The sequence below is a fragment of the Vitis riparia genome, chromosome 14 (genome assembly GCF_004353265.1).
Source record: "Vitis riparia cultivar Riparia Gloire de Montpellier isolate 1030 chromosome 14, EGFV_Vit.rip_1.0, whole genome shotgun sequence".
Lineage (NCBI taxonomy): Eukaryota > Viridiplantae > Streptophyta > Magnoliopsida > Vitales > Vitaceae > Vitis > Vitis riparia.
Genome location: NC_048444.1, coordinates 12,470,375 through 12,493,518, shown reverse-complemented (window position 1 = coordinate 12,493,518; position 23,144 = coordinate 12,470,375). Strand labels below are relative to the sequence as shown.

The 23,144-nt window shown below is 36.3% G+C and overlaps 1 protein-coding gene across 1 annotated transcript in view; it reads left to right on the top strand.

The window, feature by feature from the left end:
- Positions 1-5,093: 5,093 nt before the first annotated feature.
- LOC117930681 (probable fructokinase-6, chloroplastic) overlaps positions 5,094-23,144 on the top strand; it is a 29,724-nt gene continuing 11,673 nt past the window's right edge. The window contains exons 1-6 of the mRNA XM_034851318.1: positions 5,094-5,454; positions 7,028-7,239; positions 19,401-19,613; positions 20,014-20,211; positions 20,354-20,491; positions 21,402-21,518. Coding sequence (XP_034707209.1) covers positions 5,313-5,454; positions 7,028-7,239; positions 19,401-19,613; positions 20,014-20,211; positions 20,354-20,491; positions 21,402-21,518 — 1,020 coding nt within the window. The 5' untranslated portion in view covers positions 5,094-5,312. The remainder of the gene's footprint in view (positions 5,455-7,027; positions 7,240-19,400; positions 19,614-20,013; positions 20,212-20,353; positions 20,492-21,401; positions 21,519-23,144) is intronic.

Below are 23,144 nucleotides of genomic sequence, written 5' to 3'. Positions count from 1 at the left end.
TACTCAATTCAATTCTTTCCTCAAAGAGCACGAGATTATATCCCAGTTGAGTGCACTTGGAAATCTACAATAAAATAGAGTAGCGAAAAGAAGAAATCGAACTTTTGATAGACATGGTGAGATCTATGATGAGTTTCTCATCACGTTCTATATCCTTTAAAGGATATGCCTTTGAAAATACGAAGTACATTCTCAACCTAGTGCCTTCCAAGTATGTACTTTTAACTCTTAGAGAAATGTGGAAAAATCGCAAACCTAGTTTGCAACTCCTTCACATTTGGGGATGTCTAGTACATGTGTTGGAACAAAAAATAGACAAGTTAGAAGTAAGGTTTGAGGTATGTCAGTTTGTAGATTATCCAAAAGGAATGAGAGGACACTACTTTTATAGTTAGGTTGACCAAAAGGTATTTGTTAGTACAAATGTCAAATTTCTAGAAGAGGATTATATGATGGGTAATAAGGCAAAACATAATATAGTTTGGAAAACACTTAAAGACACTCCCACATTAGCACAATGGAGTATGGGTCCATAGGTTCCTACACCTACCATTCCAGTCTGTTCTAATATACAAGCACCTCGTTGTAATGAAAGGGTTGTTATGCAACCAGATAGGTTCATGTATTTGGGAGAGTTTTTTAAGGCAATTCCAAAGTAACATGTGACCGATTCCACATATTACGATGAAGTATTGAGCAATGATGATGTTATTATTTGATGATGAGCTATGGAGGCAAAGTTAGAATTTATGTATTCTAATAGAGTTTAGGATCTTGTAGAAACACCTGAAGGGATAAAACCCATAGGATGTAAGTCAGTCTACAAGTAGAAAAGAAGGGTAGATGGAAAGGTTAAAACATATAAGGCTAGACTGGTAGCAAAGAGTTATAGTCAGAAACCTAGTTTCAAGTATGAAGAGGCCTTCGCACTAGTAGCCATGTTCAAGTCCATCAAAATACTCTTGTCTATTGTGGTGCATCTCGATTGTGAGATATGATAAATGGATGTCAAGATAGTGTTCTTAAAGAGAACATCTATATGGTGCAACCAACTAATTCATACCAAATGGCCAAGAACACCTTATGTGCAAGTTGCATAAATTCAATTCTGGATTAAAGCAAACATCCTACTCATAGAATAGGCATTTTGATAAGGTAATCAAGACTCTTGATTTTGATCAGAATGAGGATGAACCTTGTGTGTACAAGAAAATGCAGGGAAACATGGTGGTCTTTTTAGTCTTGTACATTAATGGCATTCTACTCATTGGGAATGATGTAGGATTATTGTCATCAATGAAGATCTGGTTATCTACTCAGTTCTACATGAAAGATTTGGATGAGGCATAATATATTCTTAGGATTAAGGTCCTTCGAGATTGAAAGAATAGAAAGATAAACTTTTGGTTAAGTATATGATGCAGGACTCTAAGAAGGGTTTGCTACCCTGTAGGCATAGAGTGTTTCTTTCTTAGGATTAGTGTCCTAAGATGACTAAGGAGAAAGATCGCATGAAATCAGTACCCAATGCTTTTGTGGAGGAAATTAGATTAGATATTTGCTTTGTTGTAGGAATGGTAATTAGATATCAATCTAATCTAGGCATGAGGCATTGGACAACAGTCAAGCATATACTCAAGTATTTTCAGAGAACGAGATTATATGTTGGTGTGTCATTGGGATGAGTTGTTACCCCTTGAATATACGAATTTGGACTTTTAGTTTGATAGAGACTCTCAGAAGTCTACCTTTGATTTTGTGTCCACTTTATATGGCGGGGCTATTAGTTGTAGAAGTGTGAAACAATCTTGTATGTTGTCTCCATTATGGAAGTCGAGCATGTTATTGCTTTTGAAGCAGCAATAGAAGCTATTTGACTTTAGAAATTCCTATTGGGACTTGGGGTAGTGCCATTGGATGTATTGCCCTAGTATTGTTTTGTGATAACAATGGAACGGTGGCATAGTCTAAAGAACCAAAAAGCCACCATAAAGGTAAGCACATTGAGAGGAAGTATCACTTGATACGTGAGATAGTAATGAGAGGAGATGTGGTTGTGGAGAACCTGGTGGATCCCTTTATGAAGACTTTGTCTACTAGAGTCTTTGATCATCATAGGGATGACTTAAATATCAGATGTGTTCCTATCATGTTTTAGGGTTAGTGGGAGTTTTTAGGATTGAGCCTTGGAAAGCATGACATAATGTAATAGATTGAGATTCATTTATAACTTTATTTATTTATGTTTCTTGGTTTTCCTTAATTATCCTATTAGTATTAATTGGGTATTTGAACATACACGTCCCACATCGCTTGTGTTGTATACGACTTAGGTGTATTAGGAGTTGCATAAAAGATCTAAGTTATGTGTTCCTTGCAAAATGATGAGTTGTTCATAGTTGGTTCATTGATTTGGGCAATACATCTAATACTATAGTGCACTACCTCATAATTGAAGGGATAATTTGTCTTAACCATCAAGATGGTTTTCTCATGGTGAGTGTACTAATGCATGCAATACACATTGGACAGGACTTACGGTGAATCATGACATAAGATTATCAATTTTCATGATTCACCAAGCTACTATACTGCATGACTCTTAATCTTAAGAGGATACATCCCTATGGATTGGGTCACTACTGATGAAGGCTGGTGGTAACATGTATTCTCAATAGAGACACCATGATATTTCATGAAGTGAGACAGTGTGTTCCATTGGGTGATCCAAAGGACATGTGATCTAATGACCATAGCCTTTCTTTTAGTGAAAATTTGACATATGCTCCTTAGAGTTAAAGTATGTTAATTGATCACATAATAAGTGAGATTTGTAACGCAAGGATCGGAGAGGTAAACTTGATAAGTGATAAAGTGAGAGCGAAGAGATCTTTCATTCCAAAGCCCACACTTTGAAAAGCCATGATCGTTGTTCAAATCATCAGGCATAAGATCTTGGGGTATGATACTTTCAGATTCATTGTTCTTCATTTTCATTGAGCATAATTGATTTGTAAACATCCAAATTAAATGTAAAGTTCTCTAATGATTTTCTTTTTGATTCTCAAATGTTAAAAATTTGATTTTTGCTTCTATTGCATAGGATCTAAAGGCCTAAAGTAGTATTGGATGTACCTATATGATCCATGGTAAGGGAATAGAGGAATCCAGGGTTCTTAACACTTCATCCTTTCCAAAGCCCACATTTTGGAGTGCCAAGATCGTGGTTGAGTCATTGGGTAAAATATCTTAGGTGTACAAGTCATGATAAGTATTATGAAAGAAGAAAAAAGTAAAAAGTTTACAAGCATGATGAATATGCTTAACTTGTCATGTCAAAGTTTAAAAAAATATATAAAAAAGAAAAAACATGTTGCGTATATGGTTTCACCACCTGTCAATATATATATTAAAAAATATTGACAAGCTTGTCATATCAAATTTTGAAAAAGAAAAAAAAAAAATCATGTTGCATGGTTTCTTAGTGTAGCAACCATTAAAAGGAGAGTAGTTTTGAAATTGCATTAATATTATTATTTGAGTGTATGTGGATGACATTATTTTTCCTAACCTGTATTTGTTCCAAAACTCAAAAGTTTAGGTTTTCAAAAAAATCTATTTTTCCCCACATTGTATGATTATGTGATTTTCCCTAAATATTATTATTAATTATCTATTACAATAACAATATTCATCAAAGAAATCAATGTGATCGAGCAATTGAAGAACATATTGCCTTTAATAATATTATTGTAATTGTTTTTGTCTTTATCGTCTATTATAGAGTTGCCAATAATATTCTTAAGTACCAATTCCATTGACTTAAACCATGATAATAATCCTTAGATCATAACCATAGATTTTTTTATTTTATTTTTATATCTAATAGAGCTATTAGGAATTGTGATTTTTATAGAATTGTGATCTAACATAATTGTTGCAGGAAGCTAAAACAATCATGAATTATCTCATAAAATATATGATCAATGCAACCCTATGTTACCATTTAAGACTATCTTTTAATATATTTTCTTTCCTTTTTAAAATATTTTATTTCCTTTTAAAATTAATGCTTTTTATTTCATTATTATTTAATATTTGTAATTATTTATGGTTTTAAAAATGTACTAATTTGATACTTTGACATGATTTATTTATTTATCTTTATGATTAAAATTTATATCATTAAATTAAAAAATAAGCCCCTTATACAGGAGCAGCTTTGGCTGAATATTTTATGTACCGTAAACGACAAATGCTGGTACACTTCCTCACGACTAGCGAAGTTTCCCAAATAGATCCTCTTACATCTATATATAAACACTTTTGTTAGTCCTTAAAAAAAAAATCACTTAAAATTAACTCTATTGCCTAACCTTACATGTGTTAGGTGTCATGTGGACGTATTCCTAATCAAATTTTAAGCCTAGCCCTAAAAAAATAATTTATTATTTCTTATTGTTAGGTATCATTTGGACGTATTCTTATTTTTACTATTTACAAAAATATAAAATATAAATAATTTTTAATTACGTATTTAATTTTTATAAATATTTTTAAAAAAATTCTAATTATATTTTTAATTTTAAAAATATATTTAGTGATTTATAATAAGTAGAATTTTTTATTGTTTTTTCAATGATTCAATCATTTCTCAATGTCCATAATTCAAATGAAATCATTTGTCTGGTAACGAAAAAGAAATATTAAGAAATTGGGAGCGTCAATTTTCCTTTTAAAATTTATTTAAAAAATTTGGGAATCAAAAAAAAAATCATATCTTTATTTTTTATTTTTTAATCTTTGCTATTAAATTTAAGAAAACGTTACCAAATATTTTGAAAATTGTTTCGTATTGTAAAGATTTTTGTTTTAGGATACACCAATTTAATAATAGAAAAAAAAAGGAATATAAATATTTTTAGTTTTGAAACTAAAATAAGTAAAATATTGATTTTAGCGATTGAGGATGTAACACTTGTACGGCTGTATGTAAAGGGACAGAAAAATAAGCTTAAGAATCATCCAAAAAGATAATAAAAGGATGCTGAACAAAACCACCCAATAGTGAATTTAATGATTGCTTCCAGTCCAGCTGAAAATCGAGTGTAACACAACACACAAGTCAGACCCCCCACCCTCCCCCCTCGCTCTCTCGCTTTGTCCGCTGCACTCACATAAGACTTATCAATCAAACAATAATCAAAGGATCAGGGCCCCTTCCCTATCATTTAACCACCATTCCAAATGCAGATTTCACTACACCAGCGTTGATTATTGTGCGACAGAGACGAGTCGGGTGTTTTTGATTCATGGCTCTTCTTCATTCCAATGGTTTCTGCTTCACAGCTGTGGCCTTCAACCATCCACCTTCCGTTTCTCATGGTCCTGGAACTGTGAAAGCATCCTGTTCGCCGTTTTCTTCTCCCTCGCTTCCTCGGTTGAGTCTGCAGAGTAAGAAATTTTATTGAAAATTTCTTTGTTCGGTATGTTACTGTGATTGCTGAAATTTGGAATTCTTTAATTGGAGCTGAAATGAGGATGAGGTATTCGTGAAATGTAACTTGTCCCATAAAAATGAAAGAGGATTCTTCTTGGGTGACTCTTGATTGTGGGTTAATTTTTTATTACAATGAAATTAATGGGGACAAGTTCAAGCAGTGAGGTGCATTTGAGGGTATTTCCAGTGTGTTTAGAATGTCCCCTTTTGTGTACCATTGGCTTAAAAACAAGATGTGAGAAGATTTTGAATAGGTAATGGCAAGTATTTTGGGGAATCTAATGCGTGTACTATGCAAAATGCAATTGAGGATAGGAAATGAGAAGTGAAAATGTTATCTGGATTTCTAATTTTGGGGGGTCATTTGATCATTTTGAATTTCTGTTTGGACCATTGGATGATTGAAATAGCTTAAACTCTGGTAATTCCTAATCAAAAGAAACTTCACAAAATGACTTTCAAAGGGTTTCATTTTTGCTTCATTGATTTTATGGACAATGTTGAAAAATTTTGTTTTGGGAGTGAGTTTCTGTAAGCTGGAAGTATAAAAATAGAATTTATCTAGATACAAAGATAAGCTACAAAACAGCCTAATTTAGTAGATTAGTGGCTAAGATCACACCTAACAGTATAAGAACAACCTACACAAGGTATGTGAAAATCTCTAACATCCTGATCAGTGAATGCTTCTCTAGTTAGCCAAGAAATTCTACCTTAAGTTCCCAAAGTTATGGATTGAATCAAAAGAAATGTGCATAGTGGCAGTCATGTGAATAGTCTGTCTTATGATGTGGTAATATATTTCAAGAACACTGTATGCTTCATTCAATCAATGTGTAATCCTTAGGTATCAAACAAAAGTACAACTCCTTTTTTTAAAATTAAAATTTTATATAAAATTAAAATTTTATAATGTTATAATATTGCAATTATGTGGTAACTAACAAAAAATTAAATTGTATGTCTAGGTCCATGAAAGAAAATGATAAAGAAAGATTTTACGGATCATTCATATGTTGGCCTTATGTCACGTTGAAGCATAATTCTCCAAAGGCATGGTTGTGGCAAGCCATCTATGACATGTAAACGTAAAGAGGCAAATTTCAAAGAGTATTGGTTGAAGTGTTCAAGGTTACTGCTGAAATTTTCAAATTTTCAAATTAGCTTTGCGTGATCTTGTTTTATTTTTATTTATTTTTATTTTGTACCCTATTTATTATAGAACAAGTAGAAAACTGCAACATTTCACTCATTACATTGTTGCCTTGTGTATTTTCATAATACTGTTTCAGTTTATTAGTTTTTTCATCATTGTCTTTGTCCACTTGCTCAACCATAATATTTGAATTAGTTGCTTGTCTGGTATATATTTCTTCGAAGTACATAAATTCAATGCATTTACTTTGCATAAGCATAAGGCATAGCTATTTTTATAATTTATTTTTTTCATGATCTTTTTAGGTCTATCAAATTTTCTTTCTCTTTCTACAATTGATCTTTACCTTTTTCAATTTTTATTTGCTCTAGGAAAAGCCATTCCAGGTGACAATGGGTCACCTGAAACCAAGGAAAACTCACTTGTGGTTTGCTTTGGGGAAATGCTAATTGATTTTGTCCCAACTAGTAATGGGCTTTCATTGGCTGAAGCACCTGCATTTAAAAAGGCTCCAGGAGGTGCACCTGCAAATGTCGCTGTTGGCATTGCTCGTCTTGGTGGCTCTTCAGCTTTTATTGGAAAGGTATCATTTCAAATATAGTCATTTGATTTGCTTGTTGTTCGATATGTACAATAACACAAGGAAGCAACATATTTTGTTTCACTTTCAAGAGATACATATTAATTGTTCATTTCAAACATGTTGAGTTTTGTTTTGTTTTCCCCACAGATTGTTTCTTCCTTTGTTTTTCCATTTTTTATCTGTTTCAATTACCTTTTGGTATTCTTTTTAAGACTTAAGCTTGATGACTTCATCTTAAGCTGGCACTTTTGTAACTGCCATTTCGTTCATGACTGCTCATGATTATTCCAATGTTGTAATTTGTCATTTTTGGAGATTCCCAACAACCTCATTAATTCCATCCTTTGTGCTGCTAGTACTTAGCGAACTGAACATTAGAGTATCTCATTCACCGAAAGTGGGTCCAAGAGGGAATTCCATCACCTAACTTTATTGTGTATGGTTCTTTCTAGATTTCATAGCCATCCATATTGAACTGCTATGCTTGACATTTGTGCCACACTTAGCACTGGATTTGCACTTGCATATCTGAAATGTTCATAATGCTACATCCTACAGTCTCTATTGGCATGTACAAAAAAGCTCCTAGCATGATCACATGCTCTATCAATTTCACTTTATTTGGTAGATTACCAACTAAAAAACACTGGTTCAAAATGTAAGGTTATGTTTGGTTCTAAGAAAATGCTAAGGAAAGGAAGAAAAATGATAAAGAAGAAGTATGAAGAAAATGCTAAGGGCATGATTGGCAAAGTTTCCGAAAATAGTCTCATAAAACAATTCTCAATTGTTTTTAGAAACAAAATTTTATTTGGGAACTCAACTGTAGAAAATAGTTTTCTTAGTTTATTCTCTGTGAAGTACTAAACACTCACATAGAATGAAAAATTTTCAAAGTATTCTCCATATTTTCAATTATTTGTGGAATCCTCTAAAAAAATTAATATCTTAAATTTGTTCTTAAAAACAACCTATTTCCATAACAAATTTTCAAAAAATTTGTCAAACATATTTTATAAGTTAGAAAACTATTTCTATTCTAAAGAACCAAAAACTGTTTTCAAGGACATGTCCAAGAACAATTTTCAACAGTTTCCAAATATGTCCCAAAAGTGTTTTTTTTTTCGTTATTTTCATTTAAGAAAAAAGGTGGGCAAAGTTTGGGAAAGTGCGTTCCTCATAAATGTATATTTTTTTTCCCTCAACTTTTCCATGGAAACTAAACAAAAGAAAAATTTTATAATTTTTCCTTACCTTTTTCTTTCTTTCCCTAAAATTGCACAAGAACCAAACATGGGCTACTTATATGCCTTCTTCTTTCTTTCCCTAAAATTGCCCAAGAACCAAACATGGGCTACTTATATGTCTAATGAAACTTCATTTTGAGCTTGTGTATTCTTCAGGTTCTTGAGATGCTATTACTTGGATGCTAGAATCTGGTACTAAAAATCTTCTATCTGATGTTGGGATGTTCAAAGTTTTGACTACTGGCTTCTTCCACTATGTATAATGGAGTTCTTTTTATTCTTTGTAATGCTTTATATGTCTTCTTAGTTATATGTTATAATTAGTGCTAATAGACAAGGGCCCTTGAGCTTTCTGCAATATCACTGATCTCTCTTGTGGTTTTTCTGTATATAAATTACTGGCTGCCCCTGCACAACCAACACCCCAATTTAGGGGTTTGAAAAAGTAACTGGATATCCCTTATAAATGTTAATAATAATTAATTAATTCAGGGAGAGAAGCAGTCTTCTCAACCACTCAATATGTCCAAATTAATATGGAGGATAGGTGAACAATTTCATTTCCTCAGAGAATTTCAGAGCTATTTCAGATATCTTGATTGAGGCCATTCATATTCTGAGAAAACCACTCCACTGGTCCCTTAAAGGTATTACACTTTGGAGCATTTTGAATTTTCAAGTTTCAACTATGATGAGTTCCTATTTCAACATTTTGTTTATATAGCAGGGATTTACCACAACTATAATTCTTACATCAATGTTTTACCTTGTCAATTTCTTTCATTTTTCTTGCTGGAAACCTGAAATGGCATTTCATACTCTTGATCCTCTACTATCGTGCAAAATAGGGTAGCAATTCTGAAGTCAGCCTAGGTGGATTGTTTTGAGACAGGAAAGTGAGCTTCCAGTCCTCAGTCCCGGTCGAGAGAAATCAATCCAGCTGAGACTGGGAATGGCTACCCCCACCCTGTTGCATGTAAAGCGACCACCTGCTAACAGAATGTCTACTAAATTTCACTTCTCAATAAAATCAGAAAGATCTCTTATCACCAAATTTATCTGACCTCTCTTACTCCTTTGAAATGAGAAATGAACCACTTTAAAATCTCTTGATTCCCTCAGAAGCACCAAGGCTTCTCCTAACATCCTTTAGTTGCAGCTAATTCCTGCCAAAGATCTGAGCTTTTTGGAACCTACAACAGGGCCATACACTTCAATAGAAAACCATCTAAAACCATATTCACAAATTTTGGACTTCTAGGAAATTGAAAAATCCCCACAAGCTGCCCCCTTGCATTTAAGGCCCACCAGTCTGCATCGGCTTCGTCCCCTACTCTACAGCGAGATGTTTCCTCTGCAAAGGCGACCACGATGCTATGTCCAGACGGTGCAAGGGCCGGCGCCGCGGCTTTCTTTGGAGAAGAAGGTCGGGCCGTTGAGTTAAAGGCCCAGCCCCGTTCCAACCCTAGTCCATCGTCAGACACCACCGTGGGCTGCAAGATTAAAGGCCCGTTGGGGTTGGGCCAAAACTTAGGAGGATTGAAGCCCTCTGGTATGGATGTCTGGTCGCGAAAGGAAGAAATCAAAGCGAGGAAGGGGAAAGCCCCAGCGGTTCACGCGAGAGATGCTACGCATGAGGAAGAGACGACAATTTCAAGGAAGACGTGGTCTACCCTCTTCCCTCCAAGCACTGGTCGACGACAGGGTCATCGGTGTAGCAGTGAACCTATCTTCACACGGGGTTCGTCGTCGTCAAGTGAAGACCGCAATATGAAAGAGGAGTTCGGGATGGGATTTCTGATGGAGCGAGGAACCAGAGGGAATCCCTTCTCCAGATGTCCTCTGTCTGGTAATCTCTCGAAGGAGAACACCTTGGCGAGCCATGATGAAGGCAAAGGAGGGCTAACGGGACGAGTGGGGTGTGATCCGCGTAGCTCGTCAGACATGGATCCACTTTCTAATTCAATAATCAGAGGTAAAGGACTCATCTTTGAGGGGATTTGCGAAATTCCGGGAGCCAAAAACTTGGAGGTATGTCAGCCCTCTTCTTCTCAGCCACCAGAGTCTCCTTCTTTTCCTTCCTATAGTCCGGATTCTCCTTTGATGAGTCCCTCTGGTCCACTTCTCCCCAATTCAGTCCCTCTTCCTCACTCTCCTACGGAAAATCAAGTTTTTTCAAAATTTTTTTATGAAAAAGGTGGTGTCGACTACTTAAAATATGGTGACATCCCTGACCGAGTTGAGGAGGAGAACCGGGGTGCTTTATATAACCAGTTGACCGAGAGCGGTACCCCTAAGGAACCTATTGGTAGGTCGCATGAGGAGGATTCAGGCGATTTCCTTATTGATGGTCTGTCTCCCGGGAAAATGGCCAAAGTGTGAGAGGTTTTAAGCTCTCTTGACATTAAGGTGTATTCCAGGAGGAAGAACAGAGGCCCTACAGGTTATTGAGACTTGTTGGTTTTGGATCGAAAGGTTAGGGTCTTTGTGTTTTCCCATGAAAATTATCAGCTGGAACGTTAGGGGTTTGGGTTCAAGGAATAAGCGTAGGTTGGTTAAAGATTTTCTTAGGTCAGAGAATCCGGATGTTGTGATGATTCAGGAAACAAAAAAGGAGAATTGTGATAGAAGGTTTGTGGGTAGTGTCTGGACAGTCAGAAATAAAGACTGGGTTGTTCTTCCGGCATCTGGGGCATCAGGTGGGATTTTAATCATCTGGGATTCAAAAAATCTGCGTAGAGAGGAGGTGGTAATAGGATCTTTCTCGGTATCAGTCAAGTTCTCTTTGGACGGATGTGGTCCTCTTTGGATTTCCGCTGTTTATGGTCCAAACAGTCCCACACTTAGGAAGGATTTTTGGGTGGAACTTTTTGACATATATGGATTAACTTACCCGCTATGGTGTGTGGGCGGCGATTTTAATGTCATAAGGAGAAGATCAGAAAAAATGGGGGGTTCTAGTCTAACACCAAGCATGAGGGACTTTGATAGTTTTATTAGAGAATGTGAATTGCTTGACCCACCTCTTCGGAATGCTTCATTCACTTGGTCAAACATGCAAGAATCTCCCGTGTGTAAGAGACTGGACCGTTTTCTCTACTCAAATGAGTGGGGGATGCTCTTTCCCCAAGGCCTTCAAGAAGCCTTAATCAGAAGGACCTCGGATCACTGGCCAATTGTTATGGATACCAACCCGTTTATGTGGGGGCCAACACCTTTTAGGTTTGAGAATATGTGGCTAAAACACCCTAATTTCAAGGAGATCTTTAGAGATTGGTGGAGTGGGTTTCAAGAAAACGGATGGGAAGGTCATAAATTCATGAGAAGACTTTAATATGTTAAAGCCAAATTGAAGGAGTGGAATAAGTTTTCTTTTAGAGAGCTTAAAGAAAAGAAAAAAAGTATTCTTAATGATTTAGCTAACTTTGACATCATTGAGCAGGAAGGGGGTCTCAATTCTGATTTGTTAAACCAAAGAGCCTCAAGAAAAGGGGAGCTAGAGGAATTAATATTGAGGGAGGAAATTCATTGGAGACAAAAAGCTAAGGTGAAATGGGTCAAGGAAGGGGATTGCAACTCTAAGTTTTATCATAAAGTGGCTAATGGCAGACGAAATAGGAAATATATCAAGGAGTTGGAGAATGAGAGGGGTTTAGTGCTGACGAATGCCGAGAGTATCACAGAGGAGATCTTACATTACTTTGAAAAGCTTTACACAAGTCCTACAGGAGAGTCTTGGGGCGTTGAAGGATTAGATTGGTCCCCTATTTCGGAAGAGAGTGCGTTAAGATTAGACTCCCCTTTCACCGAAGAAGAGATTTATAAGGCCATTTTTCAATTGGATAGGGACAAGGCTCCGGGGCCTGATGGCTTTACTATCGCCGTATTCCAAGAATGTTGGGATGTGATGAAGGAGGAGTTGGTGAGAGTGTTTGCGGAATTTCATAGGAGCGGCATTATCAATCAAAGCACTAATGCCTCTTTCATTGTTCTATTACCCAAAAAGAGTTTGTCAAAGAGAATATCAGACTTTAGACCCATTAGTTTGATCACTAGTCTCTACAAGGTAATAGCCAAAGTGCTCTCAGGGCGCCTAAGAGGGGTTTTACAGGAGACCATCCACTATACTCAAGGCGCTTTTGTTCAAGGGAAACAAATATTGGACGTGGTTCTTATAGCGAATGAGATAGTGGATGAGAGAAGACGGTCAGGGGAGGAAGGCATCGTATTTAAAATTGACTTTGAAAAGGCCTACGATCACGTGAAGTGGGATTTTTTGGATCATGTGTTGGAAAAGAAGGGGTTCAGTCCTAGATGGAGGAAATGGATGAGTGGATGTTTATCTTCGGTATCTTATGCAATCTTGGTGAATGGTAGCGCTAAAGGGTGGGTTAAGGCATCAAGAGGATTAAGACAAGGCGACCCTTTATCCCCCTTTCTGTTTACTTTAGTCGCAGATGTACTGAGTAGGATGCTTAAGAGAGCAAAGGAAAGAAATATGATGGAGGGTTTCAGGGTGGGTAGAAATAGAACTAGGGTGTCCCATTTGCAATTTGCTGATGATACCATTTTCTTTTCTAACTCAAGGGAGGAAGAGCTGCAGACTCTGAAGAGTCTTTTGTTAGTGTTTGGGCACATTTCTGGGCTCAAGGTCAATCTTGACAAGAGTAGTATTTATGGCATCAATCTTGATCAGACTCATCTTTCAAGATTGGCTGTGATGTTTGATTGTAAGGCGTCTGGATGGCCTATTCTCTATCTGGGTCTCCCTTTAGGCGGGAACCCTAAGGCGTGTAGCTTTTGGGATCCAGTGATTGAGAGAATCTCAAGAAGGTTAGATGGGTGGCAAAAGGCCTACTTATCCTTCGGGGGGAGGATAACTCTTATCCAATCTTGCCTTACCCATTTGCCATGTTACTTCCTCTCCTTATTTAAGATGCCTGCTTCAGTGGCTGCAAAAATTGAGAGGTTGCAAAGGGATTTTTTATGGTCAGGGGTTGGGGAAGGCAAAAGGGATCACTTAGTGAGGTGGGATGTTGTGTGCAAACCAAAGACAATAGGGGGTTTGGGTTTTAGGAATATTTCTTGGAGGAATTTAGCTCTTCTAGGGAAATGGTTATGGAGGTATCCTAGAGAGGGTTCAGCTCTTTGGCATCAAGTCATTTTAAGCATTTATGGTTCTCACTCTAATGGTTGGGATGCTAACACTTTAGTCAGATGGTCGCATCGCTGTCCATGGAAGGCTATAGCACAAGTCTTTCAGGGGTTTTCCTTGTTTACTCGGTATGTGGTAGGAAACGGGGAAAGAATTCGGTTCTGGGAAGATTTGTGGTGGGGGGACCAACCTTTGGGAATCCAATATCCAAGACTATTTAGAGTATTTGTGGATAAAAACGTTTCTATTTCTTCAGTTCTCGGTCCATCTCGTCCCTTCTCTTGGAATTTGAATTTCCGCCGTAACTTGTCAGATTCAGAGATTGAGGACTTAGGAGGCCTCATGCAGTCCATTGATGATTTGTATCTTTCTCCTTCGGTCCCAGATGCCAGATGATGGCCATTATCCTCTTCAGGGATTTTTTCAGTCAAATCCTTTTTTCTAGCATTATCTCAATCTTCTGGATCTCCTCAGGTCTTTCCTTCAAAGTTCGTTTGGAATTCTCAAGTTCCTTTCAAAGTGAAGTCCTTTGTTTGGTTAGTGGCACACAAGAAGGTGAATACTAATGACATGTTACAAGTGAGAAGACCCTACAAAGCCCTTAGTCCTGATATTTGCATTCTGTGCATGAAGCATGGGGAATTAGCAGATCATCTTTTTCTTCATTGTCCCTTGACGATTGGGTTGTGGCACAGGTTATTTCAGTTAGCTAAGATGGATTGGATTCCTCCAAGGAGTATATATGACATGATGTTCATCAAATTTAAAGGCTTCGGTAATTCTAAGAGAGGGATTGTTTTGTGGCAAGCTGCGAGCATCGCTCTAATGCGGGTTGTGTGGTGGGAAAGAAACGCAAGGATTTTCGAGGATAAAGTTAGGAATTCAGAGTTCCTTTGGGACACTATTGTTTTCCTTGCTTCCCTTTGGGCTTTCTGTTCCAAGGCATTTAAGGGGACTCCCCTTAATGTGATTCAACTAGATTGGATAGCGGCGTGTTCTCCTTAAGGATTGGTCCTTAGTGGGAGTTCGTTTGTTTATGTGTATTTTCCTGTAATTTAGTTGCCTTTGGTGGGAGGATTTCTCATCCTTCTTATTGTACTTCTTTTTGCTATCAATATATCTTTGCGTCGTTTCCAATCAAAAAAAAAAAAAAAAAGTCATTAGCATGAACTACAACAGTATTGAGCTTAATTTCCTTATTTTTTTGATATCCCATATCAGAGAGGAAAAAGTTCATAGCGCCATATATGTATGAGCTGCTTTTAACCTTGAAAACATGTTTTAAAGATGTGAGGGCCCGTTGGGCCCAAAACGGACAATATCTACATAATTGGGAGTGAGTCATCATTACAAATTGTATCGTAATTAATCTCCAACCTCGGTGTGGGGGTTTGTTTGGCCCCACAATCCTATGGAACACAACGAGAATGTTGTGTTTGCATGGGTAGGAGGGTTTGTGATATCCCATATTGGATAGGGGAAAAAGTTCTTTGCGCTGTATATGTATAGACTCTTCTTAACATTGTAGACACATTTTATGGCCGTGAGGGCCCTTTGGGCCCAAAATAAACAATATCTACATAGTTGGAAGCAAGTCATTACTCTCTTAGTTGCAAAGTCTTTTATGAATGTTCTTTATCCCATTTCATTATTAGTTATGCATGTAAGGGTCTGCTTTTGTGATTTGATCATTGACATTGTGGTAATTGGTAGCCTCAACTAGTTTGTTGTGTTGTATAAACCTGATTGTGTATGTGTTGTTCATAGGGTGTTTCTTGTTACTTAACTCTTACTCATCCCAACTACGAGGATTAACCATGCAAATCATTTTATACTAGTCCACTTTATAGAGGATATACATTTTGTTAAATCATACCATGTTTCTCAATCCACATCCTTTTTTTGGGCTTTGGTCTTCCTTTTACTACCTTAGGCTTGAAAACTATATTTCTCTTTACTCAAGGTATTTGTTCCTTTGCGTATGATCAAACAAGCTTAACATCTTTTGGTAAAAAACCATGAACAACGTTATACAACTTTTGGTAAAAATCCATTTTATATGACTCTTTGTCATCTTGAAATTAATTGTTACTATCATGAACTAATCATAAATTCATCATCTTTGAATCTATCATTTGTCCTACATTCTTTACAATGCTTCTTAGGTCATTTTAGTCATTTCATTCAAGTGATATAAAGGCATAAAACATTTGTAGAGCGCAAAAATACTCTTGATTTCTTCTTTAAGAGAGAAGACGCCCTTCCCTTAGTCCCTTGTTTCAAAGAAATTAAGGGAGGGGTAGAATATCAACAGTTCATTTGATGGTCTAGAGACAAACAAAAGCTAAAAGCAATGGCATTTCAAAGATCTTTTGGGGGAAAATGCAAACTTCCCCTATGATACCCAAATCCTTCAATTTCAACTAACATACATGTGTTGTCATGACATGACATGGTATGGGATCTTTGTCAGATACTCCTATTTTACTTTGGGTGTGGCTGTTTGATTTTTTTTATTGATACCCTTTTATTTTTTTTCAACTTTCTTAGTAATAATTACATTGAAGAAAAAAGGTAGTTAGCTAAAATGTGAATTTTTGTGAGAAGATTTTGGGATACAAGGAAAAAAAAAGGGATTAGAAGGAAAATATAGGAGCTTTTAAAAATGATATCTTTACTTCCAATTTATTTTTACTTAACTTTTCTTGCATTCTATCATATCCCAGTACTTGTGCCCATATTTTTGAATCCTTTTTAGTCGAGTCCCCATATCCTAAAATTTGAGTTATGAAGGTTCAAACATCTACACATACCCATATCTGACACTCATACTCGAATCCATGCAACATAGGATTTCTCCTATTTTACTTGGTGAATCTCATGTATGTTGCAAAGTAAGAATAATTTGCATATAATTTATACTTTGAAGGGATGAATTAGTTTCAATGATTGAAAAATGGGTACATGGTAGAAAATGTGTTGACCTTGACATTTATTTTCCTACAATAAGGATCAAGTAAGGGACTAAACTTGAATGAATCTTAGGTTGATGAGGGTAGGGGCATCATTTGTTTAAGGGAAACTTGACTTGATATGATAATGAAGATACCACAACCAAGCTAGAATGGATGCATATTCTGGTGGCAACATTTTATATGTTTTTAGTGCCACATGGAATAGAATGAGGTGAACAAAGGATCCCACTTCGAGATTAAGTTGAACTATGCCTTTATTGGTTCAAAAGGTCTCACTATATGCACAAATAATGGAGTGAAGAGAAAACCAAGGCTCCAAAATCAACTTCCTAGCTGCACTCAATGCGTAAATATTCAATCTTGCACTAGTTTTTTCAAGACCCTCTTGATTTGGCAGTGGTTGTTGGACTAGTGGATATTGTTGAGATAAAGCCCTTAAAAGCAAAACATGATATAATAAAGTTAAACATAAGTTTTCACTTTTCTATCCATTGTATGCATTGATATTGATCATTTAGACCTATATCACTTGCATTGTACACGACTTAGGTGCATTAGGAGTTGCACAAAAGTTACAAGTCATGGGTTCCTTGCAAAATGATAAGTTGCTCACGATCAGTTCATGGATTTGGGCAATCCAATATAGACTGTAGTGTACTACCTCCTAATTGGAGAGATGATTTGTCTAGGTCGTTGGGACGAGTTTCCCATGGTGAGTGCACTAGTATGTATGGTTACACATTAGACAAGACCTACATTGAATCATAATGTAAGGCTATTAGGTTATCATAATTCACCAAGCTACTATATCACATGGACTCTCAACCTTAAAAGGATATTGAACTTATGCTGAAATCAACAAGTGACTTTGATCTATGCGTGAGATTCTAAAGTGATTATATATTCCCTATAGATTGGATCACTATTGATGAAGGTTGGTGACAACAGGAATTTTTAATAGAGGCAACATGATATTTCATGGGATGGAGATAGTGTGTCCCTTTAGGTGATCTAAAAGACACGTGATCATAAAATCTATGGCTATAGTAATTTCTTTAGTGGAATTTGATATACGTTCTTTAGAATTAGAGTATATCAGTTGATCACATAATAAGAAAATCTATAACTTGAGGATTGAAGAGGTAATCTTGATGGGGTTGATAGTACTACCCTAGTTCATGGTGGCACATTTTATTCGAGGGATTTGAGTTTCTAGTTCATAAGTGTGCATATGGACGTTTTGGTACAAGCGCAAGGTTGCACTAGATCTTATGAATTGTTTTTTTGAATCAGGCTAATTAATTAATTAGAGCTCAATAGGGCTAATTAATTAATTGGGACCCAACTGCACTAAATTAGGTGACCTAAGTCTAATTTGGGCTCAAGTCACTTAAGCCCACAAGGGGCCTTATAGAAACCCCCTTAGGGGTTTAGGGTTTAGACTTTTTCCTGTCATCCTCTAGAGAGAAACCCTAGCCACCCTGATGGAAGAGAGAAGCCCACTCTTCTCTTGTGCTAGAAACAATGAAGGGAGAGAGATCAAGTGAAAGACTCGTAGGTAGACTAAATCTATGACAACTACCACGGTTTCGACATCTTCATTGGATGGGATTTGATGTGGGAACATCCGGATCACGGGTTTGAGTTTCTATCTCTGGATCTAATATGTATTTTGGTTTTTGAAACCATTCTTTTTTGTTGCGTTAGATATGAAGGGCCCTAGGGATAGATGACATGCACCTTATGAGATCCAGGGCTAGGGAACGGAGTAATTTGAGGTTCCTATTGGATATTGGGCAAATAATGATATGAGATAGGAACAACAAAAACAACAAAATGCTCCCACCAACAATTTTTGTTTTGTCATTGTCATTGTTGTCATCATCATCCAAGCTTCAACGTGTACATTGAAATCTGCATGTGGCCACTTCATGCAAAAATGCTGGAAGGTAGGTCCATTATCCACCAGTTATTATGCAATAAAAAATAAATGCTAGAGGACCATTGCACCAAGCCTGAAATTGTAAGTTCAAGTCTGTGTGTGGCCACTTCATAAAAAAAATACTCGAAGTTAAGTCCATTATCCAACCCCCTGGAACCCTGGGTGTGGGGACCTGCAGTGGATGATGCTTTATTTTGTAAAATGCAAAGATAAACTTCTATGTTGGTCAAGGGGAAGCAGGCAGCGTACAACTGATTATGGAGTAGGCTCATCATAGTAAAATATTAGTTCACTGTCATCCCTGTCATTTTTAGGTTGGATTCTATCATTAGAAATGTTCAAATTACTGTAGTCTGCAGCAGTGCACATTTGTTGTAATTACTTTTTACTTCCTCTAATCCCATAGAAGCTGCAGAGCTGATTTCAGGAGTTTCAAGAGGTTATAATGAAAATATTGTGTGAGCCTTTAGATTCACCAGTTCAAACCATCTCATGTTAGTCACCATTGCTAATGATGATTGGAATGACTCCATTAACCACTATATGCTGAACAATTGGCAGCTTATTGCTCATAATATATACTAAATCCAATTCATTGGGTAACGTGTCTTTCAAGCTGTAAATTGTTGACTGAGCACTTGGTTAATAATTGGTATATGGGAATTATTTTCTTCAAACTAGTAAATTTCCATCTCTGTTTCAAATTCAATAATCCAGAAATTTGTATCATGCCATTCCATCTCTTCATCAACACTTTGGAATTTCTTATTATGTAAAAATCAAAATTCTGTATCCTTGTTACTTCCCTCAGATTTTTTCATGTTTTTATTCAACATACACAGGTTGGTGAAGATGAATTTGGTTACATGCTTGCTGATATTTTAAAAGAGAATAATGTAAACAATGAAGGGATGCGCTTTGATCCTGGTGCTCGAACTGCTTTAGCATTTGTTACCTTGAGAAAGGATGGGGAGCGTGAGTTCATGTTTTACCGTAACCCTAGTGCTGATATGTTGCTTCAAGAAGATGAACTTGATTTTGATTTAATTAGGAAGGTATGCAAGTATTTCTTTTCTATCAGTAATAGTCAAGTAAAAGCAAATGGTGTTGTAGTAAAACAAAGAGATGAAGAAATCAACAAATATCTGTGGAACGAAACAATAACTGAAGGAAGAGTTGTACATAGAATTTCATTTGATTCAAGCATTCTAATGGTTTTAGTTTTGCTCTTTGTTTAACTTAATATATTTACTCTTTTTAGTCAGGAATATAACAAGAAAATCCAATTTTAGCCTTTTTTTCACTGTTTGACACACCAAATCTATGTTGAACAGCAATAAATGTGCCCAAGTCCTTGTTACACTGATCATTGGTTTTTCTTAGGAAAATATTGAGTTTCTATGTGGTGTTTGATCTATAATTCAGTTATATGTTGCTTGTGTATTTCCAATGCAGGCAAAAATTTTCCATTATGGTTCAATAAGTCTTATTACAGAACCATGCAAGTCAGCACACCTAGCTGCAGCAAAAGCTGCAAAGGATGCTGGTGTGATTGTGTCTTATGATCCCAATCTGAGGCTTCCTCTGTGGCCATCTGCAGACAGTGCCAGGGAAGGTATCCTGAGCATATGGAATACTGCTGATATTATTAAGGTAGTCATCATTTTTAAATGCACAATTGTGGGCTCACAATGCATTTTTCTCAACTCTATCTAGAAGACTCAGGTACAATGTGATGTAAAAATGTAAATGGAAATGCCCCCTTCTGATGGTTACATACTAAATTTATCATCAGATGAGTGAAGAAGAGATCTCTTTTCTAACAAAAGGAGAGGATCCATATGATGATGCTGTTGTTCGTAAGTTCTACCACCCAAATCTTAAATTGCTTCTTGTCACTGAGGGTCCTGATGGTTGCAGGTATTACACAAAGGCAAGTCTCCCATCTATATCTTATCAATAACTTAATATGGTAAAAATGCCTTATTTGTCTTTTCCTATTTGAAGTTTAAACCATGCTGAAGTGCCAGGCTTAATATTCTGTGTTTTCAACCCCAACCCTCTCCTTCTGTTGTGTGTCTCAAGTAAATCAAATTATTTTTCATGTTACTATTCACTTGCTTTGACATGTTTTTTCCTTTTCCTTTTTTTTTGTTGTTATTAAAGTGATTGAAATCGAAGTTACTTAAGCTTATTCTAGAACAGGAAATCATTAAGTGCTATTTGGCTAAGATTTTGGGCAATTTTCTTGCTTTTGAGAGCAAAAATGAAGGTAGTTTTCTCTTGAAAGCAAGATTAGTTTTAAAAAATGTTAATGGAATGAAACCTTTATCTTTTAGCTCTACTTTGCTTGAAAGTTGGAGAAAAATGGGATGCAAGACCTTGAGATCTAACTCTCTTGGAGTTAATAACTCTGGATCAAGGAGGCACTATCAGGCTGTGCATCAACCTTCTGCTTCTATATCTCAAGAAATGATTTTGATATGGCCTGTCCATATGCTGCATTTGTTTCAAATATGGTTCATGCCCGGTTCCTTGGACAAGTGAAAACACATCATAAACCATCCTCTCATCAACACCACCAGCAGATGCATTTATGAAGAAATCCTTCTCCATTAACAAAATATTTACATGTTATCTTAAATTCAATGGGGACATTATCTATCGATCATATGTATTGGGAAAATGTGATACAAGTCATATATGATCATCTACCTAGTGATTATTTTAGTTGAAATTCTTTGAATTTTTAGACCCTTGCTTTTTTGCAAGCAATTACAATGATGCAGTCTGTCTTCTGAGATTGTGAACCTGAAATTGCATGGGATGCTTTATTTGTTCAGGACTTCAGTGGGAGAGTTAAAGGTTTAAAAGTGGATGCAGTGGACACCACAGGCGCTGGGGATGCTTTTGTTGCTGGAATATTATCACAACTAGCTGCTGATCTTTCCTTGCTTCAGGTACTGCTTTTCAGAGCCTCACTTAAAAAGCACTTATTTTATATCTGTACTCGTGTTTTTAAATAATCTGCTGAATGTATTTGCTGATGAATATTTTATTTTATTTTTCTTGAATCTTTTATGCTTATGTGTTGCATAACTGCCACTATTCTCATTATCATCCAAGCTGTTGTCTCAACCATTGGGGTCAAACCTTTTGCAGAAAATTCTTTTATACATTTAAATGTGCTGTCACACACCTATGACTATGATGTTCTTTTATTTAATGGGCAAAATACTATTCATGGTTTCAATTCTTGTAGAACAATATTTACTAAAGACTTCTTTCTTAAAAATGCTAGGATTATGTGTGTATGTTCGCACACACTACTTTGAGGATATTATCTCCTTTGACCTATTAGTGATCCTATTGAGATAGGATGACATGTGGTGGAGAAGTAAAATGTTTTAATGCCTTACACATGAGAAGGATCAAAGAAGAATGAAAATATCAAAGATAATTTGGCATGTGGGTCAAGATTGTCGCGGGAACATAACCTAATAATGTTCCAGAAAAGCCATGCAACTATATGTTGGATATAGTAAGATAGTGCAGTGAGAAATAACATTATCATTTGGATGTACCATGCACCCTCCTGCTACTTGAGCCTTCTTTGGCAAAATTTCCCCATCTAATCAAGATGGATGTGTCTAACAGCAGTTAGTTTTGTTGCAATGACATTCTCATTTAATTATTCCTTAGTAAGTAGGGCGCCACCAATGACACAAAGGAGAGAATAACAAGAAAAAGGTCAGTTGCATGTGTGTTTTCATTAGGGTGTGGTGTGTTTTGGGTCTAGAGGAGAAAGGAAAAAGTAGGAGTTTGAGATCTCATATTGGTTAAGGAGAAAAATTCTTAGTTCTATACATGTTGTGAACTCCTTTTCCTCTGAACTGTAGACATGTTTTAAAATTATGAGGGCCTTGGACCCAAGGTAGATAACATCTACATAGGACAAAATGGGTTATTACAAAAGGTATCAAATCCAATCCCCAACTCAATGTCGGAGTCTAAGTGGGTGCTCTAACTGACTTTGCAACCCCCTGGGATATGATGAGGATGTCGTGCCTGCAAAGTTCCCTACACTAGGTTTGTAATGAACTCTTCTTTCTCTTAACTGTGTGCACACATTTTAAAGCTATAAGGGCCTTGGTCCTAAAGTGAACAATATCTGCACAGGAGCATAAAAGAAAGCTAACCACATACTCACTCTCAACACTTGCACAATATCTCAAAAACTCGGACATATAGCTAGGAGATAGTGGCATGTTTTGATGTCATTGGTCCTCATAGCAAACGATATTTACACAGGAGAACTAAATAACAAACACCTTAGAAATTACATAAAGGTCTTTCTTGGCTATGTAGTTTTGAAGCATTCTAACAAAACATGTCACATTTATAATAGTGGACTAACATTTAGATTGCTCTCCTCAAGAAACTTCCATGACTCAAGAATCAACTTGTATTTTTACAAATTAAGAGTCAATGTTATCAGATTAGAAGTTAAGAAATGGTTTATAAAACATGTTATCACTATTTTTGAATTAGTTCTCTTTTGTCGTCGATACAGTATCACGAGGTTA